General features: G+C 38.1%; 2 protein-coding genes across 2 annotated transcripts in view; both read right to left on the reverse strand.

Annotated features, from left to right (window-relative positions):
* Positions 1-1,364: 1,364 nt before the first annotated feature.
* On the reverse strand, positions 1,365-3,145 carry LOC116297130 (uncharacterized). Its single transcript, XM_031705293.2, has 2 exons — positions 2,516-3,145; positions 1,365-1,882 (listed from the first exon to the last, which is right to left on the reverse strand). The coding sequence occupies exons 1-2, from the start codon at positions 3,088-3,090 to the stop codon at positions 1,615-1,617; spliced, it is 843 nt and encodes a 280-aa protein (XP_031561153.2). The 5' UTR covers positions 3,091-3,145; the 3' UTR covers positions 1,365-1,614.
* A 669-nt stretch (positions 3,146-3,814) lies between these two features.
* The window catches only part of LOC116297120 (sperm flagella and cilia-associated protein 2), a 33,834-nt gene continuing 13,358 nt past the window's right edge, over positions 3,815-24,290 (reverse strand). Inside the window, exons 27-59 of the mRNA XM_089030664.1 lie at positions 24,109-24,212; positions 23,876-23,939; positions 23,215-23,346; positions 23,051-23,138; positions 22,521-22,656; positions 22,115-22,206; positions 21,883-21,962; positions 21,141-21,177; positions 20,646-21,020; positions 20,309-20,415; positions 19,562-19,689; positions 19,079-19,145; positions 18,712-18,783; positions 18,258-18,459; positions 17,790-18,024; positions 17,293-17,437; positions 17,000-17,047; positions 15,997-16,162; positions 15,514-15,615; positions 15,165-15,232; positions 11,332-11,402; positions 10,617-10,716; positions 10,407-10,514; positions 9,972-10,049; positions 9,685-9,735; positions 9,137-9,319; positions 8,110-8,205; positions 7,750-7,815; positions 7,134-7,286; positions 6,800-6,859; positions 5,872-5,952; positions 4,661-4,789; positions 3,815-3,987 (exon numbers count right to left, since the gene is read on the reverse strand). Coding sequence (XP_088886790.1) covers positions 3,934-3,987; positions 4,661-4,789; positions 5,872-5,952; positions 6,800-6,859; positions 7,134-7,286; positions 7,750-7,815; positions 8,110-8,205; positions 9,137-9,319; positions 9,685-9,735; positions 9,972-10,049; positions 10,407-10,514; positions 10,617-10,716; positions 11,332-11,402; positions 15,165-15,232; positions 15,514-15,615; positions 15,997-16,162; positions 17,000-17,047; positions 17,293-17,437; positions 17,790-18,024; positions 18,258-18,459; positions 18,712-18,783; positions 19,079-19,145; positions 19,562-19,689; positions 20,309-20,415; positions 20,646-21,020; positions 21,141-21,177; positions 21,883-21,962; positions 22,115-22,206; positions 22,521-22,656; positions 23,051-23,138; positions 23,215-23,346; positions 23,876-23,939; positions 24,109-24,212 — 3,678 coding nt within the window. The 3' untranslated portion in view covers positions 3,815-3,933. The remainder of the gene's footprint in view (positions 3,988-4,660; positions 4,790-5,871; positions 5,953-6,799; positions 6,860-7,133; positions 7,287-7,749; positions 7,816-8,109; positions 8,206-9,136; positions 9,320-9,684; positions 9,736-9,971; positions 10,050-10,406; positions 10,515-10,616; positions 10,717-11,331; positions 11,403-15,164; positions 15,233-15,513; positions 15,616-15,996; positions 16,163-16,999; positions 17,048-17,292; positions 17,438-17,789; positions 18,025-18,257; positions 18,460-18,711; positions 18,784-19,078; positions 19,146-19,561; positions 19,690-20,308; positions 20,416-20,645; positions 21,021-21,140; positions 21,178-21,882; positions 21,963-22,114; positions 22,207-22,520; positions 22,657-23,050; positions 23,139-23,214; positions 23,347-23,875; positions 23,940-24,108; positions 24,213-24,290) is intronic.

Here is a 24,290-nt window from a genome sequence, read left to right on the forward strand (position 1 = left end):
TAGAAAATAAAAAAAAATCTCTCTCTCTCCCCTTGAACCGCAATAACAATGCAACATGTCAAAGGAACGATAATTTCTCTATCACAACATGTATTCTGAATGTCACCACGCCAAATATTTCCAGAAAAATCCTGGCTTAAAGTCCAATATTTGATTTCTTCTACAGCGTGTGATCGATGGTGTTCAAACGGCCGTTGTAAAGCGTGAGCGGGTCACGTTACATACAGCATTCTGATTGGCAACGGCCGTTTGAACACCATCGATTGGGGGAAAAGGAATTGGAATGTATTAAGAACTAATAATCAGTTTTTTAAACGGTTCTCTTTTATGAGACATTAGAATAGCGATCTGTCAATCTATGTTATTCCATTAGTTCTTTATTTTCACTGTATACGTACTCTTTGTTGAGAGAATAACAAAATCATTTCTGAATCATTCCATTCAGGCCAGACCTCTGGGTTTTTGGCGGTTGCTGCCAACTATAATACATTATCCCAGTTGTTCAAAGCCCGATTAGTGCTAATCCTGGGTTAACTCTTAATAAGACCTATAGAGTTAATCCTGGATTAGCACTAAACCAGCTTTGAACCCGGCCCTGGAGGCCGCCTTTAATCCTTATACTATTTTTCTGCGTTAAATGATTATAACTATATATAGGGTGTATATACAAATAAGTTGTGATTTTTTAGTATAGACCACGCAAAAATCAGTTCAAAATCGTCAAAAATTTTAAAATATGAATAATAATGAATAAACTATATGTTCAGGGTTTACTTCAGCAGGTTTCTAGCCGCTTAACAGCTCAGAAACACTTCAAAATTCTTCCTAATTGATAACATACTTTATTTATTCTAAACACGGTTGTTGAAGACTTTAAAATTCAATTTTCATCGATAGGTATAGTTGGGCTACCCGTCTCTCTATCTCCACTTTTGTTCAGTCTTACATTAGCCTGTGTAGCGGCCTGTTTTTTTTGGTAGGAGTGGGGATTGGGGACGAGGAGGGGAGGGGAGGGGAAGGGGAAGGGGAAAGGGAAAGGAAAGAGTATACATCAGTTCTGTTGCTCGCATGTATCTCAGTTTTAACTAAAAAATATCCTGGCAACCGCGTTATCGAAATCAAAACTGTTGGTAAAACCTGAACCTGCCTCCTTGTCAGCCTAAAAGCTTTTTGGTCGTGTTGATCAGGAAAACCCGCAGTTAATAAACTAATATAGCTATGATGTTAAGAAACTGTTTGTTTGTTTGTTTGTTTGTTGTTGTTTTTTTTTTGTTTGCGAAGGGTTAAGATAATATTTCTTACCCTGACTTCGTAAAAACGCACCGAAACTGGCTTCAAAATCTGCCAGACATCAACTTAAGGTATCAAGGTAATTCATTTTTATTCCTTAATGTACTAATTTTACATGCTATGAAATATTATCGTTAATATTCGCATGGGCCACACCACCACAGAACAAGAGATTGGGCTGCCTGTGGTCTGAGTTAGGAGGCAAAATTAGTGCAAAAAGAGACCCTAAGAATCACGAAATATGTTTTTACGCTTCATTGTAATTATAGCTGCAGGTTGTGATTGTGTTCATAGTTGAAATTTGAATAGCTGAGAACAGCTTTCTCATTGAATACGTCCAAAAAACTTCATTTTCGTGTACTCATTCAGATGAACATTTGGTTCGTTTTCGTACGAGAGAACCGCTAGATATCTTGGTTTTTGACCAACAATCTTTGTCACTCGGTGCAAAGAGTCGTGTCCGCAGAATATCGATAATGTACCAGCTTCCAACTGATCAGCCACTTGGACGCCATGTTTACTGACATCCTGACCCTCTCTCGCAGCAAGAAGAATTTCTTGAACCTTCGGGTAGTTTGAATTCTGCTCGCTTCTGTTATAAAGGTTTAGTATAAATACACAGGTGATTCTTTCAAAAAAAGAAAAAAAAGAAGATGGAAGGCATTTTAGGCATTTTATACTCGCGTGTCGGTAAATATTCCCCGATATTCACTTCGCCTTCGGCGAATAATTGTTAAATATTAGATTGGAATTATTTTTGGATAGTTGAAGAATAGAATCAATGGATGCCCAGAACTTAAAACAGATTTATTCCACTCCAGGTCTTGAAAAAATTGTAGGAGCCAAAGGGTGCTATTTTTCTTATTATTCAATCATACAAGACAATAAACTTACCCCTAAAAATCGTTAGTAAAATTTGCCTAAAACCCTAACCAGACAACATAGCAAACATCACAAAGGCGTAGACAGGGGGGGCCAAGGGGACCATGCCCCCCCTCCCCACTTCGTGGGGAAAAATGGCGGCTTTATAAAAATTAGCAAAACAAAATTGCATAATTAAACGTAAAACGTAAATGCCACTCCCCTTTTTTGGGTTCGGCGTTCTTGGGGCCCAAACAAAATGGCGGACTTTTGAATTTGCCCCCCCCCCCCCTTCTTTTGGAAAATCCTGGCTACGCCCCTGCATCATACGCACTAACCAAGTGGCAGGTTATTTGTTACTAACCTTAAATCAGGATAGAACTCAAACTTGCCACCAGATTCAGGAGCTTGAAGAAGTAAAGTAACAGCAAACTCTCCCCGGTCGAAATGCCAGCCTAGTTCGTCCCCTTTCTTGTACATATGTACATTCAAAGCTCCTAGAGGATCAGCAGTACGATAAAGCTTCTCTTTACCGAGAACGTCACGAATGAAGTCCGTCATCTCGTCGGCGTAGAAGAGAACACTTATCGGAGACTTGGAATCAATTTGATCGTTAGTGTAGCATGTTTTACAGCTACGAACGTGGAATCTTTTCGGGTGATTTTGATTTGGAAATTCCTCTTCGTTCTTGCGAACGTGGTCCTCTAAGTAAACATTATGAGTGACCTCCTTTCGATAAGGCTCGATTTTCTTGTCTTGCAGACTTCGTAGAGTGGAATTTATTCCCGTCTTAGTCATAAAATTCGGCAACAGGACGATGCCATTAGCTTGTAGCTCGGCTCGCAGTCTCTGGATGAGATCTTTGTAATGAGTAGAGTTAGGATTGTTTAGAGGATAAGATTGAAGATTTAGAATATCTTGAAGATCACAACACTGCATTATGGCTGCTCTTCACTTGACGATCCACAGGAGGCGAGTGTAAGAAAGATGATACATAGCACGTGCGTTGGACTATAAGCCGGAATTTGAACTTGGAACTTGAGTGAAATTGCATACCCTGTTCATGACAAGAAGCTCATCCCCGTATAGTCCATATATGGGAGTACCCATATATTCTACGTAAATCGGAAGAATGATCTTGAATACCTTTTTGCCTCTTATGTTCATTTATAGTATTCTTCTCTAGTTTAGGAGCCTAATTTTATTTTTTTAATCTGATGCAACATGCATCGATCTTTCCTTGATTCTTTTGATTATCCGAAGGTAAAGCTATGTGCGAGTGTGAGCATGCTCAGTGCTAGCCTGGCCTGGTGCTAGACATCATCCCACATTTAAAAATGGAATCCAGCTTCTGATAAAAATATCTTGTCAACCTTTATTGGATAAGAAGTTTGTACGTGTTTGTATGAAGTCCAAAAATATGTTTCGCGTAATGTTCGTAAGCTGATGACGTAAGACCATTGGGAATCGTTTAAATATCGATCCGCTAGCGTCTTTGTGAGTGATTTTTTAGACCCCTTATAATAACTCGTTTCTACGCTTCGCGTATCTACGAGTTAAAAATCTTTCCTTCTACGCCCTACGCATATGCCCTACGTGTATTTACTCCGGAGTAAATCTACTCAATCAGTATTACAAGTATTCATAAAATGGGGTTACCACAGATTCTAAAAGCCTTTTTATTTACATTCAAAATTGTGCACAAAATGAAAATACAAATATCGAACTCATACTGACATTTTTTTCAAACATTACTTCAAAATACCCACGTGGTAAGTAGAATTACTCAAAAGTATCGCTGCTGCTACCGTTCCCTTTGAAAGCACTCTTTAGGTCCTATAAATAAAGAGAGCATTAATGATAGCAAACATTAGAGCAGCAGAGGAAAAATAATTTTCTCTGATTAGAATAATATTTTTTTAAATATCTTAGCCTTTGTTTCCTTATGGTCCTAGCTTCCCCGAGAGCAAAAGCTCTCCTCTTTCTCTTCCTTCTTGAGACAAATAAATACTAAAGAAAATAGGCTTCACTAGCAGGGAATTTTTGTGTCAGTAGCTTGATAATAGTGTAATGACGACCCCGAAACGTAAAAAGTTTACAGTTCCGAGCCAGAAACTCATGCACAAAAACTAAAGCTAAACTGAACACTGACAGAAGTCGAAACAGACGTAGAGACCCTGAAGATGAAACCGTTGACTTCTACGAGCTCTGTGGTTATGATGATCTTTCTTTAGGGATGGGCTCTTAGATAATTGAGGGGGGAGGGGTGGGGGTGCAGAAATTCATGTTCCACGATATTTATCTTTTCGTAACAACCTCTGTTCGCAGTTTTTTTTGTGTGTGTGCTCGATATTTCTTTACTGATTGTAAAAGGTTGCGCGATATTTATTTTCGTAGGTGAAGTGCTTGCTCGATAATCAGTTTTGGGGGCTTTGCGCAACCATTCCCTCAATTATCTAATGGTCTGTCTCTTAGCTCTGATTAAGTGACAACAATCAAGCAAACGTACCGCGGATTTGAATAACATGCAGGTTTGCAAGCAATCCTGCATGATGGGATGCTGGTAGAGAAGGTGGAATGGAAGAGCTTCTTCTTCATCATCAGCACCAAGCTCGATGAACAACCCAGCTAGTCGTTCCTGGAGATTGTAATATTTAACTTATTGATGGCATAACTATTGAAAACTTTATTGACAAACTATAAAAACTATAGAAGCTGCATATTGAATTAATATTAATTAATTTTGATTAAAAGAAAGAAAGAAAGAAAGAAAGAAAGAAAGAGAGAAAGAAAGAAAGAAAGAAAAGAAAAAAAAGAAAAAGAAGAAGACGAAGGCACGCCCGCACAACTAAATCCACACGAATAAAATCCCTCCCTAAATGGCATCCTATCATACTATAAATTCCAGAATGATCCTAATGCTCCTGATATGAATGAACGAACCAAATATAAATAAATGAATGAATGAATGAATGAATAAATAAATAAATAAATAAAAACTGGACACCCGAATGATGGGTGGTATATGTATATGACTAAAAAAATGATGACATAACTATTGAAACAACCATGATAATAAATTTTAATAGTTTTTAAAGGGGCACTTGGATGAAAATTGATGAAAATTGCAAATGACTTGAAACTTGTTTAAACTTATCTATATCTATATGGCCCAGATAGTAGCCAAGCAACTTATTTTCTTCACAGTCAAAAGTGGCGGATAAAAATTATCAATTTTATTCATCATTTAAATTGTGAGTAAATTACGTCGTTTACTCAATCCTATTGTTCTTTTCGCCTTTAAACCAGAATTTCTCAACCGCAAGTGGCCCCGAGGCTAAAATTTTCACTAATCATGCTTACATAGTCATAATTGAGTCATATTATCCTCAAATACTTTAATTATTCGGACTTTCAAAAATTGGGGCGTTTTCATCCAAGTGCCCTTCTAATGGTTGTGGTGTTGTTGTGGCTATTGTAACGAATATTTACAATCATTGTATCGTTGTTGGTGTTTGTGTTGTTTGTTCCTAATGGCAACGTTGTTGCGTTGTGTTGTGATTTGGTCCATCTGCTGGTGTTTGTATTATTATTATTATTGATAATTTGTCTTGAATGACAGTTATTACTGGCGATGATCATTTAACCTCTGTTTTTGGGGTGTTGTGAGACCTGACAACAATCTCATGGAAATCGACCCAAATCACGTAGCATACATACCCTAGCGAAGGAGTCAGCAGGATCTGAAGTAACACTGAGGCGGTGCGTGTCTCCTAGTCTACTCTGCCCATGCTGTAACACCTAAAGAAAAAATAGGGTTTAACGAATGTAATACTTGCGCGCGCATTTGTTTCATCTCTGCGGTTTATTCCAAATATTCAAAGAATAGGTCGCTTGTATTATAACGTCATTTACTACCACTACCAGAATCCCTTGCCCACTTTCTTTTATTCAGTCAATTAGCACCAATTGTCTTACTATTCTCACGAGGAAATACCATTTGATAAGAAAGAAAATTCGCGAAGCATCTTGGTAGTGGGAGTCTAATGACACCAACATGGAAGCGTCCTATTGAAACCAATGGGTTAATATTTTATAATTTTGGAATATTTGTCATGGGTGATGAAGATGACAATGATCATAAAAATGCTAGCGATACCTCCGGGATGATAGTGTAAAAATATGGAACGCAAGGGATCTCTGGTCTTACTGTCGAGCCACTCGTTTGATTGAAACTCGTCTTAGACGTTTATACAAGTTGAGTGTCTTCTATAACCAGGTAATCTAATCTAAAATTCTTTTTACACCACGTATCTAGTCAAGTTCAACCTTAGGTTTGAATGTTTAGGTTAATTTGAAAGAGGTATGTAGAACAGGAAACTACAAGTAGATCTCCAAGTCAAAACAGTCTCGGTTACTAAACTAAACATGCTAGACTTGCAGGATCATATACAAAAAGCATTATTCCTGTAAACAAATCATTCCTAAAATTTTGTTGCATAACAATAGCCTGCGAATAGCGTATAGCGGCTCTCCGTCCGCGGGGTTTGGCCCAAAAGGGAGGGCCGTTCGAAGGCTACCGGGATAACAACAACCGGCTAATATTTGTTTTAAGATAGTTAAAAAAGACAACAAGAACTACTATTACCGTTATAAGATCATCCAAGCGAACAAGAGACTCCATTTCAGGAGGTGGGGTACCAGGCGTCTGAAACAAAAAATCAGGTCAGGACTGATGTAGACGATTTAGGGAACCCTTATATCCAGCTAAATGCTTCATGGTGAGGTGGGGGAGGATGGGACAAGAACGATGAAGGGGGAAAGGAAAAGAGAGCCCTCTGATCGCTATCGAATATTTAATTTTTTTTGCCCAAGCTACGCCATAATATCGCATGTGCACCAACTCAGAAACGGCTTACTTTCCACTCTAAAGTAATATATCATAGATTCATCACTCGTTTTAAAGGTTGTTAAATGAACACCTGTATCAAAGGTACTTGGATTTCAGTGGCTTGTGATTCAGCCAGTGGTATTGATGACAGACTGTCAGAAGATGGCATGGGATGGCCTGTACTGATACTCAGAGCACGCAGAAATCCTTCCATTGGGTCCGAATCAGCCGCGAAATACATCAACTGAAATTCAACAAACGTAGGATATTAGTGTTTTGAATATGAAGAAGGAACGAGCTCACTGAGGAGAAAACCCTTTGCGACCTTGCGTAACTATTTCAAAAAAGGTTGGTGAAAGTTTTGTTGTATGTTGCATGTTTTATGTTATATGTTGCATAACGTATGTTGCATGTTGTATATTGCATGTTGCATGTTATATGTTGCTTGTTGCTTGTTGCATGTTGTATGTTGCATGTTGCTTGTTGCATGTTGCTCGTTGCATGTTGCTTGTTGTACGTTGTATGTTGCATTTTGCATGTTGTATGTTACATGTTTATTGCATGTTGCATGTTGCATGTTAAATACCAAGCCCGAATTGCACCATGGGCGATGTGAATACCATCAGCAAAAGGTCACAAGTTTATTAAGCAGCATTCAACATAACCTTGACCAACGTTTTTGAACAGTGATGATACTAATTTCTTACCATATTGGCGTAATCGAGCAGAGGAGCTGGCTGTAGGTTATGATTAGCGAATATATAAAAGAAAGCCTAAAGGATAGACAAGATATATATATATATATTAGTGTCATTTATAAATATGATATCTGCAAGCAAGATGGGAGTCGTGAGAACGGAGGTGGTGGTGACGATGATGATGATGATGATGACGACGATGATGATAATGATAATTGATGGTGATTGTGGTGGTGATGATTATAATGATAATGAAGTTGCTGATGATGATGATACATGTTGATGATGATAATGATGATGATGATGACGGTATTGATAATACTGATGACGTTGTAATTTAGTTAAACCAACCATGGCCTGCACACTCACTTCTTTTAGTTTCTCCAGTCGGTCGTAGGCCGTGACAAGCTCAGGTACTTCCGGTTGTTCCTCATCAGAAATGAGTTTTGAGAACCACATATCGACCTAACAAAATACACATCAACATTAATAGATCTAGTGTCTCCATCCCATAGTTTGTCCTATAGTAGTGAGCCAACAAGGGCTCATTATTACCACCATTAAATATTTTGGGTTTCTGTAGCATAAAATGACTAGGAATATAACTATATTTGGTTCAAAAAATTAGGCTACCCTAAATGCTTTGTAGGTGCCCTTTTATACTTATTTTAATAAAGTTAGTCACATGAAAAGCTACAGATCGACAAGGATTATGGGTAGATAGATTCGACATGTTTCAATCACTTGACAACTATTGATGGCTGGAGCACCTCATATGAGCATCTTCAAGCTGCAATTTGCATCAAAAGTTTAACCATGATCTTGGCCTCATAATATTAGGTCTTTCGTAACTTATTAAGTATACACCTATTTCAATAAACGATGTCATCGCAAAAGGCGATAGGCAATAGGCGATAGGTGAAAAGCCATAGGAGATAGGTCATTGCAAGATCCAAGAATAGCTGGAATGACTTGTGTTTCTGCTTCTTATTCTCGTCAAGAACATTGACCTTAGTGTTCAAATTAATTCAATGTTCATCGTATTCAACGAAACCATTTCCATGTCGGAATGACCTATCGCCTATCGCCTATCGCCTTTGGCGATGACAACGTTTATCGAAATAGGTGTATACATCTCATCTTGGAGTAGAGAAGTAGAGTGCACGCACTAAACCCGTGAAACAAATACTAACTTTTAGTACTAAATGTTGATAAATAAACAATAGAAAACAAAGGATTCTGTATGAAATAGTACTAATTAGTACTAATTAATGTTCACGGATTTAGTGCGTGCACTCTACTGTAAGAATTATTAAGGCTTTTTTTGCCTAACAACACATCAAAAATGCACCGGCCTGGGGCAAAGTTCCAGCCCTGGGAAACTCGATACACTAACCTCTGCGTACTGAGCCTCGTCGATCAGTCCCACACCTCCCTGATCAACAGTTCGAAATCGCTCTAAAGTCATGAGTAGGTCCATTTTAGAAGGTGGAGTCCAGGGCTGCGCCGCTGCTAAGAGGAATTTACGCCAGTCGATGAACTCGGAGTCTTGGGAGAGTAGACTGCAAATGTCTTGAAGCTAAAACAAAAGGAGGGAAAACGGGGGGTCAATAATAATCCTTCTTTCTTTCCCTCCTTTAAACCCTCCCTTTCATTTCTTTGTTTCTGTCTTTCTCTTAGTGTAATGCAAGCAATGAAAACTGGGGCACGAAGTACAATATTGTTTTTCTTTCCCCTTTCCTCCTTTTTACACTCTCTTTCTCTTTCATTTTGTTGTTGTTGTTGTTGTTGTTGTTTTGTTTCTGTCTTCATTTTATTGTTTAGAGAACGAGGAAAACTGGACATATGAAGTACGATGTTTTTCTATTTCCCCTTCCTTCCTTTTCACCCTCTCTTTCCATCGTTTCTGCCTTTCTTTCGGCATAAATTTATTTTCAATTATACCTGTTGCTGAGTAATGTTCATCCATATATCAGGAAGAGATTCTGTTCCAAACTGAAAGAAGTAGAATAATCAGTAACAACTCGGGACTGAGGTGTGTGTTTTTGATTTTCGAAGGGTGCTTTCCATTAAGCCGAACCGATCGGTCCGAGAAGCCAGTTCTACGCGTCAGGTTTTAGACCTGGTTGGGGATGCATAGGTCCAGTTCTAAGAGCTGATGCATACAATTTGAGAACTGGCGGTTCGGACCGATCGGTTAGACTTAATGGACATTCCTAAGGGTTTTATACCGTTAGGTTAGCTAGATCCATGATGACATCACAGAAGCCACGATTGGATATGACACCAGAAGGCGCTGCCTCTATGAACTATGACAAGAAAAAAAAGCTAGTCCGAATATAAAGCAAAAAGTCTAGACTATGACATCTAACCTGTTTGAATTAGTTAGGGTTGAATTGAGTGGATGGAGGAAAAACCGGAGGACCGGAAAAACCCTCAGCGTCAGAAAGAGAATCAACCAACTCAGTTCACATGGGGCGAATGGGATTCAAACCCCGAAACTCAGAGGCGAGAGACGAGAGACGAGAGGCGAGAGGCGAGAGGCGAGAGGCGAGAGGCGAGAGGCGAGCGCTTTACCACCACGCCATCCTGACTTCCCTGTCGTATTTTTTGAGGCAGCACTGAAGCGACAAAGCCTCTGGAACCGATGGTAAGGGTATGCTCACCTGATTGCACAAGTTGAGAATCTGGGACACAGTGAAGCTGTCGCTAGTAGGGAGCTCTATCTGTACAGGTGGAGGGGGAGGGGTGGGTGTCTTGAAGGTCTTGGTGTCCTAAAAGATATCAAACGGTATCAAACGATCAGAAGGTATATATGTTGGTAATCAAGCGAGCGGGAAATTCGGGTAACAAAGTTATCGAGCAGTTTATCTTACAAGGTCAACTATGAAGTCCTTGTCCTCCAGAATCGTCTCTTCTTGCAGTTTGTTTTCTTGTTCGATGGCAAATCGAATTGTTGCGGCCATTGCCTTGATGCTGAAAGAATGAAAAAATTATCGCAATAATAATTATTAAGGTTGCTTTCCGTGTCTGTCTGTCTGTCTGTCTGGGATAGGGATAGGGATAGGGATAGGGATATGGATATGGTGAAGTGGGAAGTGTCCCGTTTCATTATTAAGGTTACTTTCCGTGTCTGTCTGTCTGTCTGAGGTACTGATAGGGATAGGGATATGGTAAAGTGGGAAATTCCCGTTTCAAACCTTGTTTCACTTCCACTTAGGATTGAGGTTCTTTGCTTGTTAAGGGGCCGAGGGGGTTGAGGGAAGTTACACCATACTTTCTCATTTCATAACAAGTGTGGTTTTAGGAATAATATTCTGCGTAAGATTCCCATGGTGTTTCTTCCCAATCGTCACCAGTAGACAAAGAAAGTATATTCAAGGGAATGAAACGTGGTCTGAAATGGGAGAAAATTGTTTCCAAACCGAAAATGGTGTTTCTTCCCAATCGTCACCAGTAGACAAAGAAAGTATACTCAAGGGAATGAAACGTTGTCTGAAATGAGAGAAAATTATTCCTAAACCGAAAATGTCTATTTTTGCCCAAACACTTTAAAAAAATAAAGGGAAAAAGATCTTCTACTAGACCTACCTTTCTACTTCCTGCAGAAACCTCTCACCCAGCCAGTCCTCCATATCCTTGTACATAGATTCTGCTTTGCCCTGAAGCATCAAAATTGAGTGAATAAGGGAAATGATCAAAAAGAAAAAAGAAATGAATTGATAAACTGATAACGACAATACAACAAGTAAATAATAAAGAAACAGTCTCTTTTTTACGCGGTGTTTGAGTTTCCCTTTTATCCGGACACGGCTTAAAAACGCGTGCGCATGCGCGAAAATCCCAAAAACAAAATGGCGGACGCTCTAGCAGTATTCGTGCCTCAAAAACCTGCGACTTTGAATAATTTTTACAGCTTAGTGGCAACCAAAATATCTAATTGATCAGTCATAGTGTAATTCAAAAAGTACTTACAGGGTGGCAGTGATGTTTAGAATGAGGTCAACCTGATGGTTATCGAGATACGCTAAATTACTTTTTGGTACAAAAGTCGACAATTGAGAAACAAATCGATGTAGGTCATGTTTACGTTTTAGTCAAAAATAAGGTCAGATCAACAGAGATAAGCTTAAAATTATGATATTTTTACTCATTAATATCTGTTGTAAGTAACTGCAAATGGCCATTGAATTTGAAGCTCTGCCGTGCTAGATTTTCCCTTTCAACGTAATAAAATATTCGAAGTTAGACATATTAATAGTACAATCAACTATTGCTTGCTCAACTGGGACAATTGTAATCTATATTAGATTTTAACATAAATTTATTTCATTGGAATTCTTCAGATGTAGTTATTAGTACTTGAAAAAAAAAGTTCTTCGTGATAAAACGTATTCGTGGACGAGGAGACACCTGTTTCGAAGAGCTTGTTTAGAGGAGCGCCAAGACTAAGGATAAAAGCTTTAGTCAATGATGAAATGTTGTGATACGAAGGATAAATATCTTCTTTTACTTTGGAAATCATTTTTATGTATCTCTGATCCTCGACCTACCCAAGTTCAAGTCTTTAGTTAAAGGGTATTTACCAAAAACTCGGCAAAGATATTGGAAGATTGTCTTTTAGTTTGCACTGAATAGGCTTCACATTTTTCTGCAAAATTTCAAAACTGACTTTTTTGTTCTGTTTTTTTTTTTAAATCTAAAGTTTGTTTTATTGAATTATTTTTGAGTGACATACTAGATCTGAAATGTCAGAAAATGTTAATAGTGACATTTTTTCCTGATTCTGGCAATCTTGTTGATTCAAAAGCTAGGTTTGGGTTTACCAATTTTCATAATAAAACTTTAAAGAAGTTTTCAATGTGAAACCATTTCAGCCCTTTTCGTATCATCTTTTATCACAAGTTGGGTGCTGGAATATTCTACTATAGCTTTAACCTAGCTATTCTGCATCTTGATGGTGTTAGACAGAAGGAATTGTTTCAATGCCATATAGAAAAATCATAACCTGAAAGTGGTTATCATTAATTTTAATAAATACATACAATGGAATTAATAAACTAACTTCTTTTCTTATATTTTCAAAATATTTTTACAACAAAAGTCTCACCCTCAATATCACTTATAAGGAACATTTCAGTTCTAGGTTTAGAATTGAAAACTGGTTCAACAAAAGGAATTAATGATGAACCAATTACCAGGAAGGTATACCCAGAGTGATTTAATCATTTTATGGGTGGGATACAATCATACTCCTAACAACCATCCTATTATTTAGTTTTTTAGTGTATCAAAACAGTTGAAAATTGGAAGATGGGGTATATATTTATTAAGCAATGAGAGGGGAAAATAACTATTAGCAAAAAAAATAACATGAAAAAACCCAATATTGTCTTTAGGAATTTTTCCAAGGCCTATTAATTAAAATTTGCAATTGTGTATCATAAGGGTGCTTAAAGTATATTCCTTTACTCTATTAAAAAAATTGTATCTTGGTAGATGGAAAATCTATTTACTTTGGTTTTTAACTTTGGTAATATAATAATTCTCAATTCTCAGAAAGGAGGAAATGTATTCTAATTATTATGATCTATAACAAACAACACAGGCCACTAGGTGTACTAAATATAAAAGAACCTCCTTGTGTACCATATGGGTGGGTAAAAACAGGGCAAAACTACTGATTAAAACTATCCTAGACTGTTATGAAAGTTGACTGATGAAATACACAATGCAAATATAATGCTGAGATCACTTACCTTTACAACCAACAACATACGATTGAATTAACTAACAAAAACAAGGAATCTGATGTATACATGAAACACTACTACACTGGGAGGGAATTAGCATTTTGGGTGAACCCAAAATAAAGCAAGTGCAAATTATACCATATGAAAAGGGCTTTCTAGTTAGTATCACATTGATGAATAATTTCATTATATCTAAACTAAACACAGATGTGATAAAACCAAAGATTCTTAATGTTGTTTCATTGTGCTTATCTAGAGGAGTACCTGATTATAACAGGTTTTTGATAAAACTCAGAACCTTAACAAATTTTGCTTAACTATGAATGCAGCACTAACATTAAGTGGAAATAGTTTTAAAAGTTATTATTATTTTTTAGCTGTTTTAATATTCTCCTGTGCATGACTCAAATGTTTAAAGTCAAAGGAAAAAACAGCCTAGCTAAACTGGCTGAAGATATGAGGAAGATCAAACTGAGTACTTTACAAGAGAGATTCTCCCATATCTACTTAACATAAATATTAAGAACTCTTCATTGATATTGTAGAGATATCAAAATTAAATGAAAAAAGTAAGATTGCCATGCAAACACAAATGAAGTAGCATTTAATTCATTGCTAATAATGAGAATTATAAGAACCCTTTTCCTGAAAAAAAATTCTTTTTCTGACGAAAAAAAATGCTGTTTGTCAATGGGAGGTTCATGTATGCTTTCAAACTAGTTCAATGATGAGTATTCCCGTTGTACGATTTGTTTTCCGCCAAGAAACACCTAAAAGGAAGAATTATCTAGGAATCTAACACACGATATCGAATTACAGCAACCCAGTTGAACAGATTTAACATAATAATCGTAGTAAAGCATGCTCATCTATAGTTTTGATCACATATTTTCACATTTAAAGCACTCACGACTATATTTACATTATTATCTTGACAATCAAGCAGCATTTATAGGTCAGAACGTAGGAAAAGACTTAGAATAACGGCGCAATAATTGCATTTCTTCGCTGTCTTTTTATTCAAATACACACACTTCGATGACTTGTTTTTGTCCGAGTAAGACTGAAAACAATACAATTAACCATTCACATAAAATCAAGATACTCATCTGACTTGTTTTCTTGATCAATTACGGCATTTAATCCAGATATGATAGTAAAAAAACTTCGATTTTCGGAAAAAAATAGCGCTCGACAAGAATCCTTTCTCGTCCGCCATTTTGTACTGACGCCTGCGTTAAATTCAGCGGAAAAACACACTGCGCATCCTCAGTTAATATTTTGAATTAACCAATCACGCATTTTTAAGCCGTGTCTTTTATCCGCCTATTGAATAGACCCTTTCCATCACATAGCCACGATATATCACTTTGATAACGAATCAATTCAGCCCAAGATCCCTTGGAAAAGGCTCTGGTGGATGGCAAAAAAACTTTAAATTGCTTTGTATCTTAAAAATCGAAATTTAAGTGTTATAAAAGGAGGGAAACGTTTTGAAAAATTTTTCGGGTATGACATTTTTAATCCAGCAAACGTTCTTTAAATGGAGTCCAAATTTTGCCATCAAGTAAAAGATACTAGAATTAGTGTTTGAGCCTGAGGGTTAAGTTAACCAAAAGTTTTCTAGTTAACCCCCAGCTAAATACTCCCAAATGGCCTATTGACAGTTACCTTTAACTCTTGCAACACAGCCATAGTGTGAACTTTGACCATTTCTAGTCTTGACTTAAGCCCCTTATCTACAAAACAACATTGGTTATCGATCATCACTATTGAAAACTTCTCAACAGCAAATCATTTACCAGATATGATCATGAGACTAGACGTTAGGGTACAGAGGTCTACGCTGAAGTCAATCCCACTTACCTAAAAAAGTATCACTCCCTCCCCTCCCCTCCCGACAAAATGGGCACCGACCGCAGGACACTATTTGGGAAACCGGAATTTGTTTTTCCGAGAAAAAATTTCTTGATGAATCTCGAATCCCATCTTTAACTCTTCCTAGAGTAATCAGACTTACCTTCAGAAGCTACGCTAGCTAGAAACTCTTTACGAGATCTTTCTTTGATTTTTTGTTTTAACTTGTCTTCTTCAGATTCACCCTCGGTTTCTTCAGGTGGAGCTGAAATAAAAGACATCATTTATAAGATAAGGTCATCATAAAACCGTCCATTAGTGAAAGCCAACTTGAAAAAAAAAGTTAAATAAATCTGAAATCTCTTTTTTTACGAGGTGTTTAAGTTTCCCATTTTATTCGCTTTTTGAATAGGCCCTTTCCATCACAGTCACGTGCTGATTTATCACTTTGATAAGGAATCGACTCTGCCAAAGGTCCCTTGGAAAGCCAACTTGAAAAAAGTAAAATAAATCTGCAAAATGGAGTTTTACCGAGGTATTGCGGGTGACTGGGTAGAATTCTCCATTTTAACTAGCCTTGCTAAACTGGATTTTCCTGTAGAAATATTGGTTTATTTTTTTTTAATGTTCAGTTTAATATACTAACGTGGTGGTGGTGTTTCGGTTTTTGATGGCGACTTGACAGGACTCTTACGTCCCTTCTTTCCTTTGCTCTCTTTGACCTTCTTCTGTATCAACTCTTTCTCCTTTTCTCTGTCTAACTCGAGTTGCCTTTGAGCTTCTGATTCCTGGTCTGCTACGTCCAGAGCAGCCTGAGTAAAAGATACTTGTGAGACGACTTGGAGGGTATGGGGGTACTATTCATGACCACGGTAACAATGGCAACGATGATGGTGATTAGTACGGTGATGATGATGATGACGATGATGATGAACATGGTGATGACGATGATGAATGGTGATTAAGAACATATAGATGATGATTGTGGTGATCAGAACGGCGATGATCAATATGGTGATGATGAATGGTGATCAATACGGTGATGGAAATGATGATGATCAATATGGTGATGATGATGATGATGATGAATGGCGATGATCATGGTGATCAGTACGGTGATGGAAATGACGATGATCAATATGTTGATGATGATGATGGAGAGTGATGATGATGAACACGGTGATGATGAACACGGTGATGATGATGATGATAAATATGGTTCAAGATTATGGTAGATAGGAAGACGACCACGATGAGGATATATTGATTTTGAAAATGAAATAAGAGGTTGACATATTTAAAATGATGATGACGATGACACAATTTTCTAGATGAATTATCCATCAATATACATATTATAAACAGGCCTCACACAAGGTTTACAGGAAAATAAAGGACGTAAAGGGACAAATGTTTAATTGATATCAGTTCTTAGCAGCAACAAGTGCTAGTGATGGCAACAGACTTAGCAGAGTGACGACACGCAGGCTCAAGATTGACGGCGAGCGCACTCACAAATTTTCTTCTTCCCAAGGGTAGTCTGTTCATTAGCACGTGCCGTCATCTTAAGCTTGGACGGTATTCTTAAGAACAGTTCAGAATATTGCTAACGATTAAAACTACTGACTAACAAACTACTTGTAACTTACAAGTGCCTCGATGACAGTCAATGCAAGCATGTAGGCATCAAAGACAAGCTGCAATAAAACCAAAAATAAAACGTTAATAAATTTTACATTTCTTTATTGTCTGATTTAAGTCAGGGAATGGCTAACTCACATATTTAGAAAAAACTTGGGAAAAAAATAGACCTTAAAAAATTAAAATAATTTTTTTTTTCATTTCATGAGCAACTGTTAAACAAAGAAATGATACGTGGAAAGACACGTGGCCTGAAGTGAGAAAACATTACGTCCAAGCTAGAGAGGTGTATGAGGCTTACCCTTTCGTCAGGGTCTGATGGTGGAACAGGTGTCTCGGGTTTGTCAGGATCAGACTGCTTATCTTTCTTTTGACCAGTTCTCTTGTCTCTACCCTTGCCTGTGCCTCCTTCACTTGACTTTGGGCGACGAGGAACCAATGGGATACTAGACAGGAACCAATCAATCAATTCAATACAAAACTATGGTTTGAAACACAGGGAGCCCGATTCATATAAAAAACAATAAGTAACAAGGAAATTTATATGTGTTATGTCAGATTGAATCTTTCAAACAAAAGCAAACAGAATTAGAAAAAATCCAGGACAGGAAAAATATAGTGTAAATCGCGTAAAGCATAAATCGAGGGGCGTTTCACTTTAAAACACTCTTAGCAGGATACTTTTGAATAGTCATTTCTGCTCTATACTTTGTTCACCACAAGTCGTATAATAAGCTCTAAAAGTCTAATTGAAAATGCTATTTTATTAACATTATCACGACCTAGTTTTATTCTTACCGCGGCTTCTGTTCTTCCTCAACCCCTTCAGTTGGTTCAGGTGTCTTTGGGCTACCTTTATCTTTCTCTCTCTTGGCAGAAGGACTTTTCGTTTCAGACTTTTCAGCATTCACATTGCCAGTGCTGTCACTTGCCCTGGATGATGCCGACTGTGGTCTGAGGGTCGGCGGTAGTTCCACTAATGGCAGGCGCACGTATTCGTTGACTGGTTCGCATGGAACTTTTCCACTGGAAACTAAGGTAATGAAAAAATGTATTGATAAAGTAATAACGCGTATAAAGAAGTGTATTTTTTACTTCATTACGTCGTTAAAAATGTATAAAGAAATGTATGGATGACGTCATTTTATATAAAGAAATCTGTAAAGATGTATTGATGACTTCATGAAACATTCCCACAATGCACTGCTATGCCAACTCGACCCAGTCTTGTTGTCAAACTCGGATTGGCTGATATAAATGGCCTACCTTCCATCCCCATGTAATAGTCTCTGAGCAGCCTGATAGTATCCTGATAGCGATCCACCTCGACTTGCATTAGCCCAATATAGTGGTTTGTTAGCACGCCAAGTCGGTCTTCCATCCATCCCTCGTTCATGATAGTCTGTCGTTCTCTCTCTGCCATCTCTTTACGGTTATCACAGATCTCGTGCAGGCGATCACACAAGTCCTGGGTAACGATGAATTAATATAACAACCACAAAGTTAAGAAATAAAGAAATGTAAGAAGTGTCAGAACTGTGCTGTTCTTTTGTTATTTGTAGATTGAAGACAAGAGAGATAGAGGAGGGAGGAATGAAGGAAGGGAGGGAGGGAGGGAGGGAGGGAGGGAGGGAGGGAGGGAGGGAGGGAGGAAAGGCTGTGAGGGGAGCAAAACTAAGGCATTTCTAATGAGAGAAAGGCGATATAGTAAGTAACTCACATCGACTCGTTGATGCCATTCAGCCTTGGTATCGTCATCACTGCGCATGTCTTCAGCGATCTCGTTAAACTCCTAAAGAGAATAATCACACAATTTAGTATTCATCATACGATGAACTTGGTTCTTATTGCCCTGCATATCATCAGACTTTTAAATTATATACAAAACTATTAAGAAGAGGTCGAAGGGTAGCTATGCTGTGGGGCAAGAACAATGCAATGTTGTTTTTGTTGTAATTGCTGTTGTTTTTGTTGTTGCTTTTGTTGTTGTTGTTTTTTGTTTGTTTGTTTGTTTGTTGTTGTTGTTTGTTTTTTTTTTGCCTGAAAAGGATTTTTTTTTCTCAAAGAAAAAAAATAACAGTAAGCACCTTTTGCCACTGAAGAACATATTCGTGTTTTTCGTCTGGTCTCTTCAGGAATTCGACAAAATCTTTCCTAAATGAAAAAGGTGCAATAAAAGGGTAAGAAATCTTGAGAGAGAAAATATGTAGATAAAACGAAATAAGAGAGGAAGGAAAGAAGAAAGAAAGATTAAAGGGAAGAAAGGGAGGGAGGGAGGGAGAGAGGGAGGGATGGAGAGAGGGAGGGAGAGAGAGGGAGGGAGGAAGAGAGGAATGGAGAGAAGTAGGGATGGAGAGAGGGATGGATGGAGAGAGAGAGGGAGGGAGGAAGAGAGGGACGGAGAGAGGGAGGGATGGAGAGATGGAGGGATGGAGAGAGGGAGAGAGAGAGAGAAGGAGGGAGAAAGAGAGGGATGGAGAGAGCGAGGGATGTAGAGAGGAAGAGAGAAGGGAGGGAGGGAAGGAAGGAGGGGAGGGAGGGAAGAAACGAAGAACGAACAAAGGTCTTACCTTGTACCGTAAAAGTAGCGATACATAAGCTCTCTCTCGTGCCTTATCTTACGGAAGATAGTTTTACATGTCTCTATGTAAATGTCTTCGTTGTTCTCCCACTGGCGAGCCAAAACAGCCGCAAACTCCTAAGGAAATGAGAAAACATAATATAATAAACAGTGCATATACTATCCAAGTATATTCCGAGCCTACATTCCTTCACTCCACGCAAAATTCAATTCATTCATTCATTCCATACTCGGTTGAATGCACTCGGTTAAATCAATATATGGAAAGTAGAGAATAAAGAAAAGCTGGAAAACTTGGAGCGGGAGGAGGGGGGGAACCATAGCAACATAGAGTTTAACAGCACCTTATACAAAATACATACAAAATGTTGTGTCGGCATACATCGGTCAATGCATGCTGACAAGCGAAACCAAATCACGAATATATAAGCCAGGATAAGTTTATTTGGATTATTCTACAATATAAAGTGCCGAATAAAAAAATATTGTATCGTATATTATACAAACGAAATCCACTTTCGGTCTGTGCAAGAATTTTCAACGTCATCGCCAGCGAACATAGTTACGCTTGCTCCAGCATTCGGGGATATGGATGATTCGTAAATATTTTGCTTTAGCTATCGTTCACTTTATTCACCTCCCCCTCCTTTTTGTTTGTAATTTCTAGAATCATTGTGATCGGTAAGTCCCGATATAGTACATAAACCACAGGTAAACCAACATAAAAGACTGGTACCTTTTCAATGGGTTGATCAATATATTCCCATTCATCAGATCCAGGTTCTGGCTCAGGTGGTCCTTCTGGTTCTGGGGGCGTTTCCTCTTCTGGTTCTTCTCCTTTTTCTTGAAATATAAAATTCATCATCAATCAATTGTAAAATGAAAGGTAGGATGAAGATGACTTCAGCACAGGTTGTCGAAACGTTAGTCGCCATCAACAACAGTCTTTCTCAAGACTACATTCACCCGGACGATCGCACTTCACAATAAACTTTAAAACCTGGGTTTAACCCATTTACTCTTATAACAATTGTCACATTTGCGATAAATTTCTAAGAAGGTTCTTTACTTACTCGGAGATTTAGCCCTTTTAGATCCAGGACGTGACCCTTTAGAACCAGGTCTCGACCCCTTTCTAGACGGCGGAGGTGACTTGGACCCAGCACGAGAGCCAGAACCCTTCTTGGAGGGAGGGGAGGGTGAGCGGCTTTTGACACCTTTTTTAGAAGCAGAGGGAGAAGGCGAACGATCTTTTTTGCTCATTTTTCGGCTTCCTTTAGGAGAACCTGTCTTGCTTTTCGTCTTTGTAGCTCCTTTTTCGGACTTGCTGATGGCAGATTCGGAGGGTGCCACAGGGGATGTTGTAGACTGAGCTTCCGCGGGAGTGCCTCCCTCGGGAGGTGCCCCTCCTGTTGTTGGTAATGGCTCCTCAAGTGGTTGAGCCTCGCCTGAGAAAGGGAATAGTCATGGAATGATTAGCGCAAGAAGGGGAGATAGATAAGATACACTAAAGAATATGAACAAAAGCAAATACACTGAAGAAAAACGTTTGGCATCTGCACAATTACCTTCTGGTGCGACAGATTGCTGGACTGATGCTGCCTCCTAGAAAGTATAAAGAAAGTAAAAAACACTATATAAAACTGTTGTCTTATAATCTCGGAAAACACATGAGCCCCAACTGCATAGGATCATATCACATTGCATCATGGGATACTGTGGCAGCGATAGGCCACACACAGTATTTTTTATTTATTTATTTATTTTGGTATGGCAGCCATAGGCCATTGACAAATTCATTTTCATTTCACTTTTATTTGAACTTAATTTCTATTTTCATTTCAATTTGAAAACATATTCAGCTTTGATTTTCTTTTCATTTAACCTTGTATTTTGTTTTCATTTTGATTTGATTTTATATTGAATTTATAAAGAATTTACAAGTTGTTTTAATTAATTTTGCTTTTCAAATTGATTTCATTTTTTTTTTTTTTTATTTTAGGTGAAAAATTCATGTGGCAGCTATCGGCCACCATAAACCTGAGTTTCAGACCTGAGGGGCGGGGGAGGGAGAAAGGAGAAAAAAGGGCCCTCTTCCTCCTACGAGTGCCAAAAGCAGGTAAAGAACTGACTCTAAAGATGAGGTACTCTTGTAGGTAGTGCACTTATAGGTCACTGAAGCAAGCACAAAGGGTACAGATTGGTTAAAACTTGTCTAATGAAAGACAAAGGCATTCTTGTAGGTACTTATAACTTATAACGCATATGTCACAAAGGTGGGTGTATAGTACGTATAGGGGTGAAACTTACAGATGCTGGTTCTTCAGGTGGGGCCATTATTTTCTGATACGTTTCATTTAGGATACCAGAAGCTTCTTCATACAAGTCATCTAATTCAACGAAAAAATAACAAAACTATTAAATCAAAATGCAAACAATTATAGAAGATTTTCTTTATTGCTGTAGAAATCGATAAAGCGTGCGTGCCAAGAGGGGTTTTTCCCCACCATCTTTTTTGATGAAGAAGTTTGCGTTTATTTACCTTGCGGTTTATCTGCGTTCAACTTCTGTAAAACACCAAACTTAGTGAACCATTTTTCTAATTTGGGCCAGGCGTCAAGGAAACCTGTGATCCTGCAAACAGAAAATATTGAAATGTAAATTTTATGTTTTCAGACATTTGGGGGAGCAACTTGTCTTTTCTAGTTGCACTAAAGCAGAACTTAGAAGGAGGGGACCCAAAGTGGTAAAGTCTAAAGCCCGTAAAGGCATACTTAACTATATTGCTTATGAATATAATATGGCCCGTGTTAGACCACCGTTCGCAGCTCAAACTAAGACAGTTTTAGCTTTCGTGAAGGGAGGAAATCCAAGAAGCCACACTCAAACCATAAATTTTTTTCGGGTTATTCCACATCTTAGGGTCATATCAGGGATAGCCTGCTTACCTCTGTTGTACTTGTTCTCTGTCATTAGATGAGTCCACCACTGTAACAACCTTTTCTTGCTTATTGATCCCCGTGTAGCTACCTTCTATCGGTGGATTATATTCCTGATGGAATTTCTCCTCAGTGATTGGGTTAACTATACAGTAAAAACACATAAGTTTGAAGAAATAGAAAACGCACGCGCGTGCTGTGTGCAGTTATAAAGCACGCGGGGGTTGGCAGAACACGAGAGAAGTGTTGGGAGAAGCACGACGCGTAGCGGAGTGCTTCTCGACACTTCTCAAGTGATCTGCCAATCCCCAAGTGCTTTATAACTCCACACGGAACAGCAAGCCAATTTTTTATTTCTTTTATAAAATACAAATTACATAAATGACGAAACTGAAAGTGCGCGCGCGTGCTGTTTGCTCTCATAAAGCACACGCTCCCAACCAATCAGTACGCGAGATTTAGAGCAGTTATTTTATAAATATTGAATAGAGTTTTTACAATTGAATAATTATCTGGAAAAAAATACAAGCTGTACTCACATGTCCTGCCTTCAGCTCTCCTGAGAGCCACTTCATCCGGGAGATCAAAGAGTACAACAAGATCGATGCCAGCCTTGTGGGGAGGAGCCTATTAAAATACAGAACAAAGACAGTCAACAGTATGACGCTGAGTAGCAAAAATATAATTAAAACATTTTACATACCTCAGGGGCTGGGTGGGGGTCTGGTGCTAGTCTAGATTTCTTGGTCCTGCTAACTTTCCCAGGTTCCTTTGCAGATTTTGATTCTTTAGCCTGTTTTTGATCATCGTATCCTGTCAACGCCTTCTCTAAAATCTGATAAGAAAATTCATTAAGGAAGATTTTTTGTAGTGGGGAGGGCTGGGGGATTCGCAGTTATAATTTTTTTAAATGGTTGTAGGCCTCCCCCCTTTACTCAGTAAGAAATTCATGACTGGAGTATTCGCAGTTATTATCTTAAATGGTTGTAGACCTCCCTCTTTTACTCAGTAAGAAATTCAAGTCAACAAGGAAACAGCTTTAGTCAAAATAAAAAGGTTTGACCCGGCACAAAACTTCAAATTTTTACTGATTAAATTTCATAGCAACTAAACAATATTGTTAGATGTTGGAATCATTCTGAAAAATAACGATATTGAGGCTTATATTCTAACTGGTTTCTTCTACATATTTCTAAAGATTTTTGTTACACAGGCTTTGGGGTCTGCGAAGCATCATCATTGAAAAACGTTTGGGAAAAAAATGGAAAAAAAGAAAATGTATGATATTGAGGCTACACCAAAATGAAGTGGAAATTTCACGAAAACTTTACCATCCTTTTCTTTATCCAAGTTTTATTATTTACCTTTGCTTGGTTGATGGTCGCAGGAAATCCATCCATAATCCAACCTGTTCCTTCTGGAACATTTCTGGCCAACAACAAATGAAAAAAATAAAGGAAGGAAGGAAGGAAGGAAGGAAGGAAGGAAGGAAGGAAGGAAGGAAACAACAACTTATATATTTCATATATTTCTTGAAATGACAGAAAGGTTAATTTTGACAGTGAGTTTTATCCAATGCAAGATATTTGTAATTTACCTGATTGCTTCTACCATAATTTCTATAATCAACTGATCAGGTGTGGGCTTGCCTTTCTTCAGGTAAGCGTATGCTCTTGCTCCAAGCTTTGCACGAGGAGTCGGCTAAAAATAAACCAAGGAGAAGAATGTATAACACGTAAGCAATGTAGGTGGTCATTCCACATTTATATTTATAATAGA

The sequence above is a fragment of the Actinia tenebrosa genome, unplaced genomic scaffold (assembly GCF_029948245.1).
Source record: "Actinia tenebrosa isolate PJP-AT-01 unplaced genomic scaffold, QUT_ActTen_1.0 PGA_scaffold15__27_contigs__length_11533743, whole genome shotgun sequence".
In the NCBI taxonomy this organism is placed as follows: Eukaryota; Metazoa; Cnidaria; class Anthozoa; order Actiniaria; family Actiniidae; genus Actinia; species Actinia tenebrosa.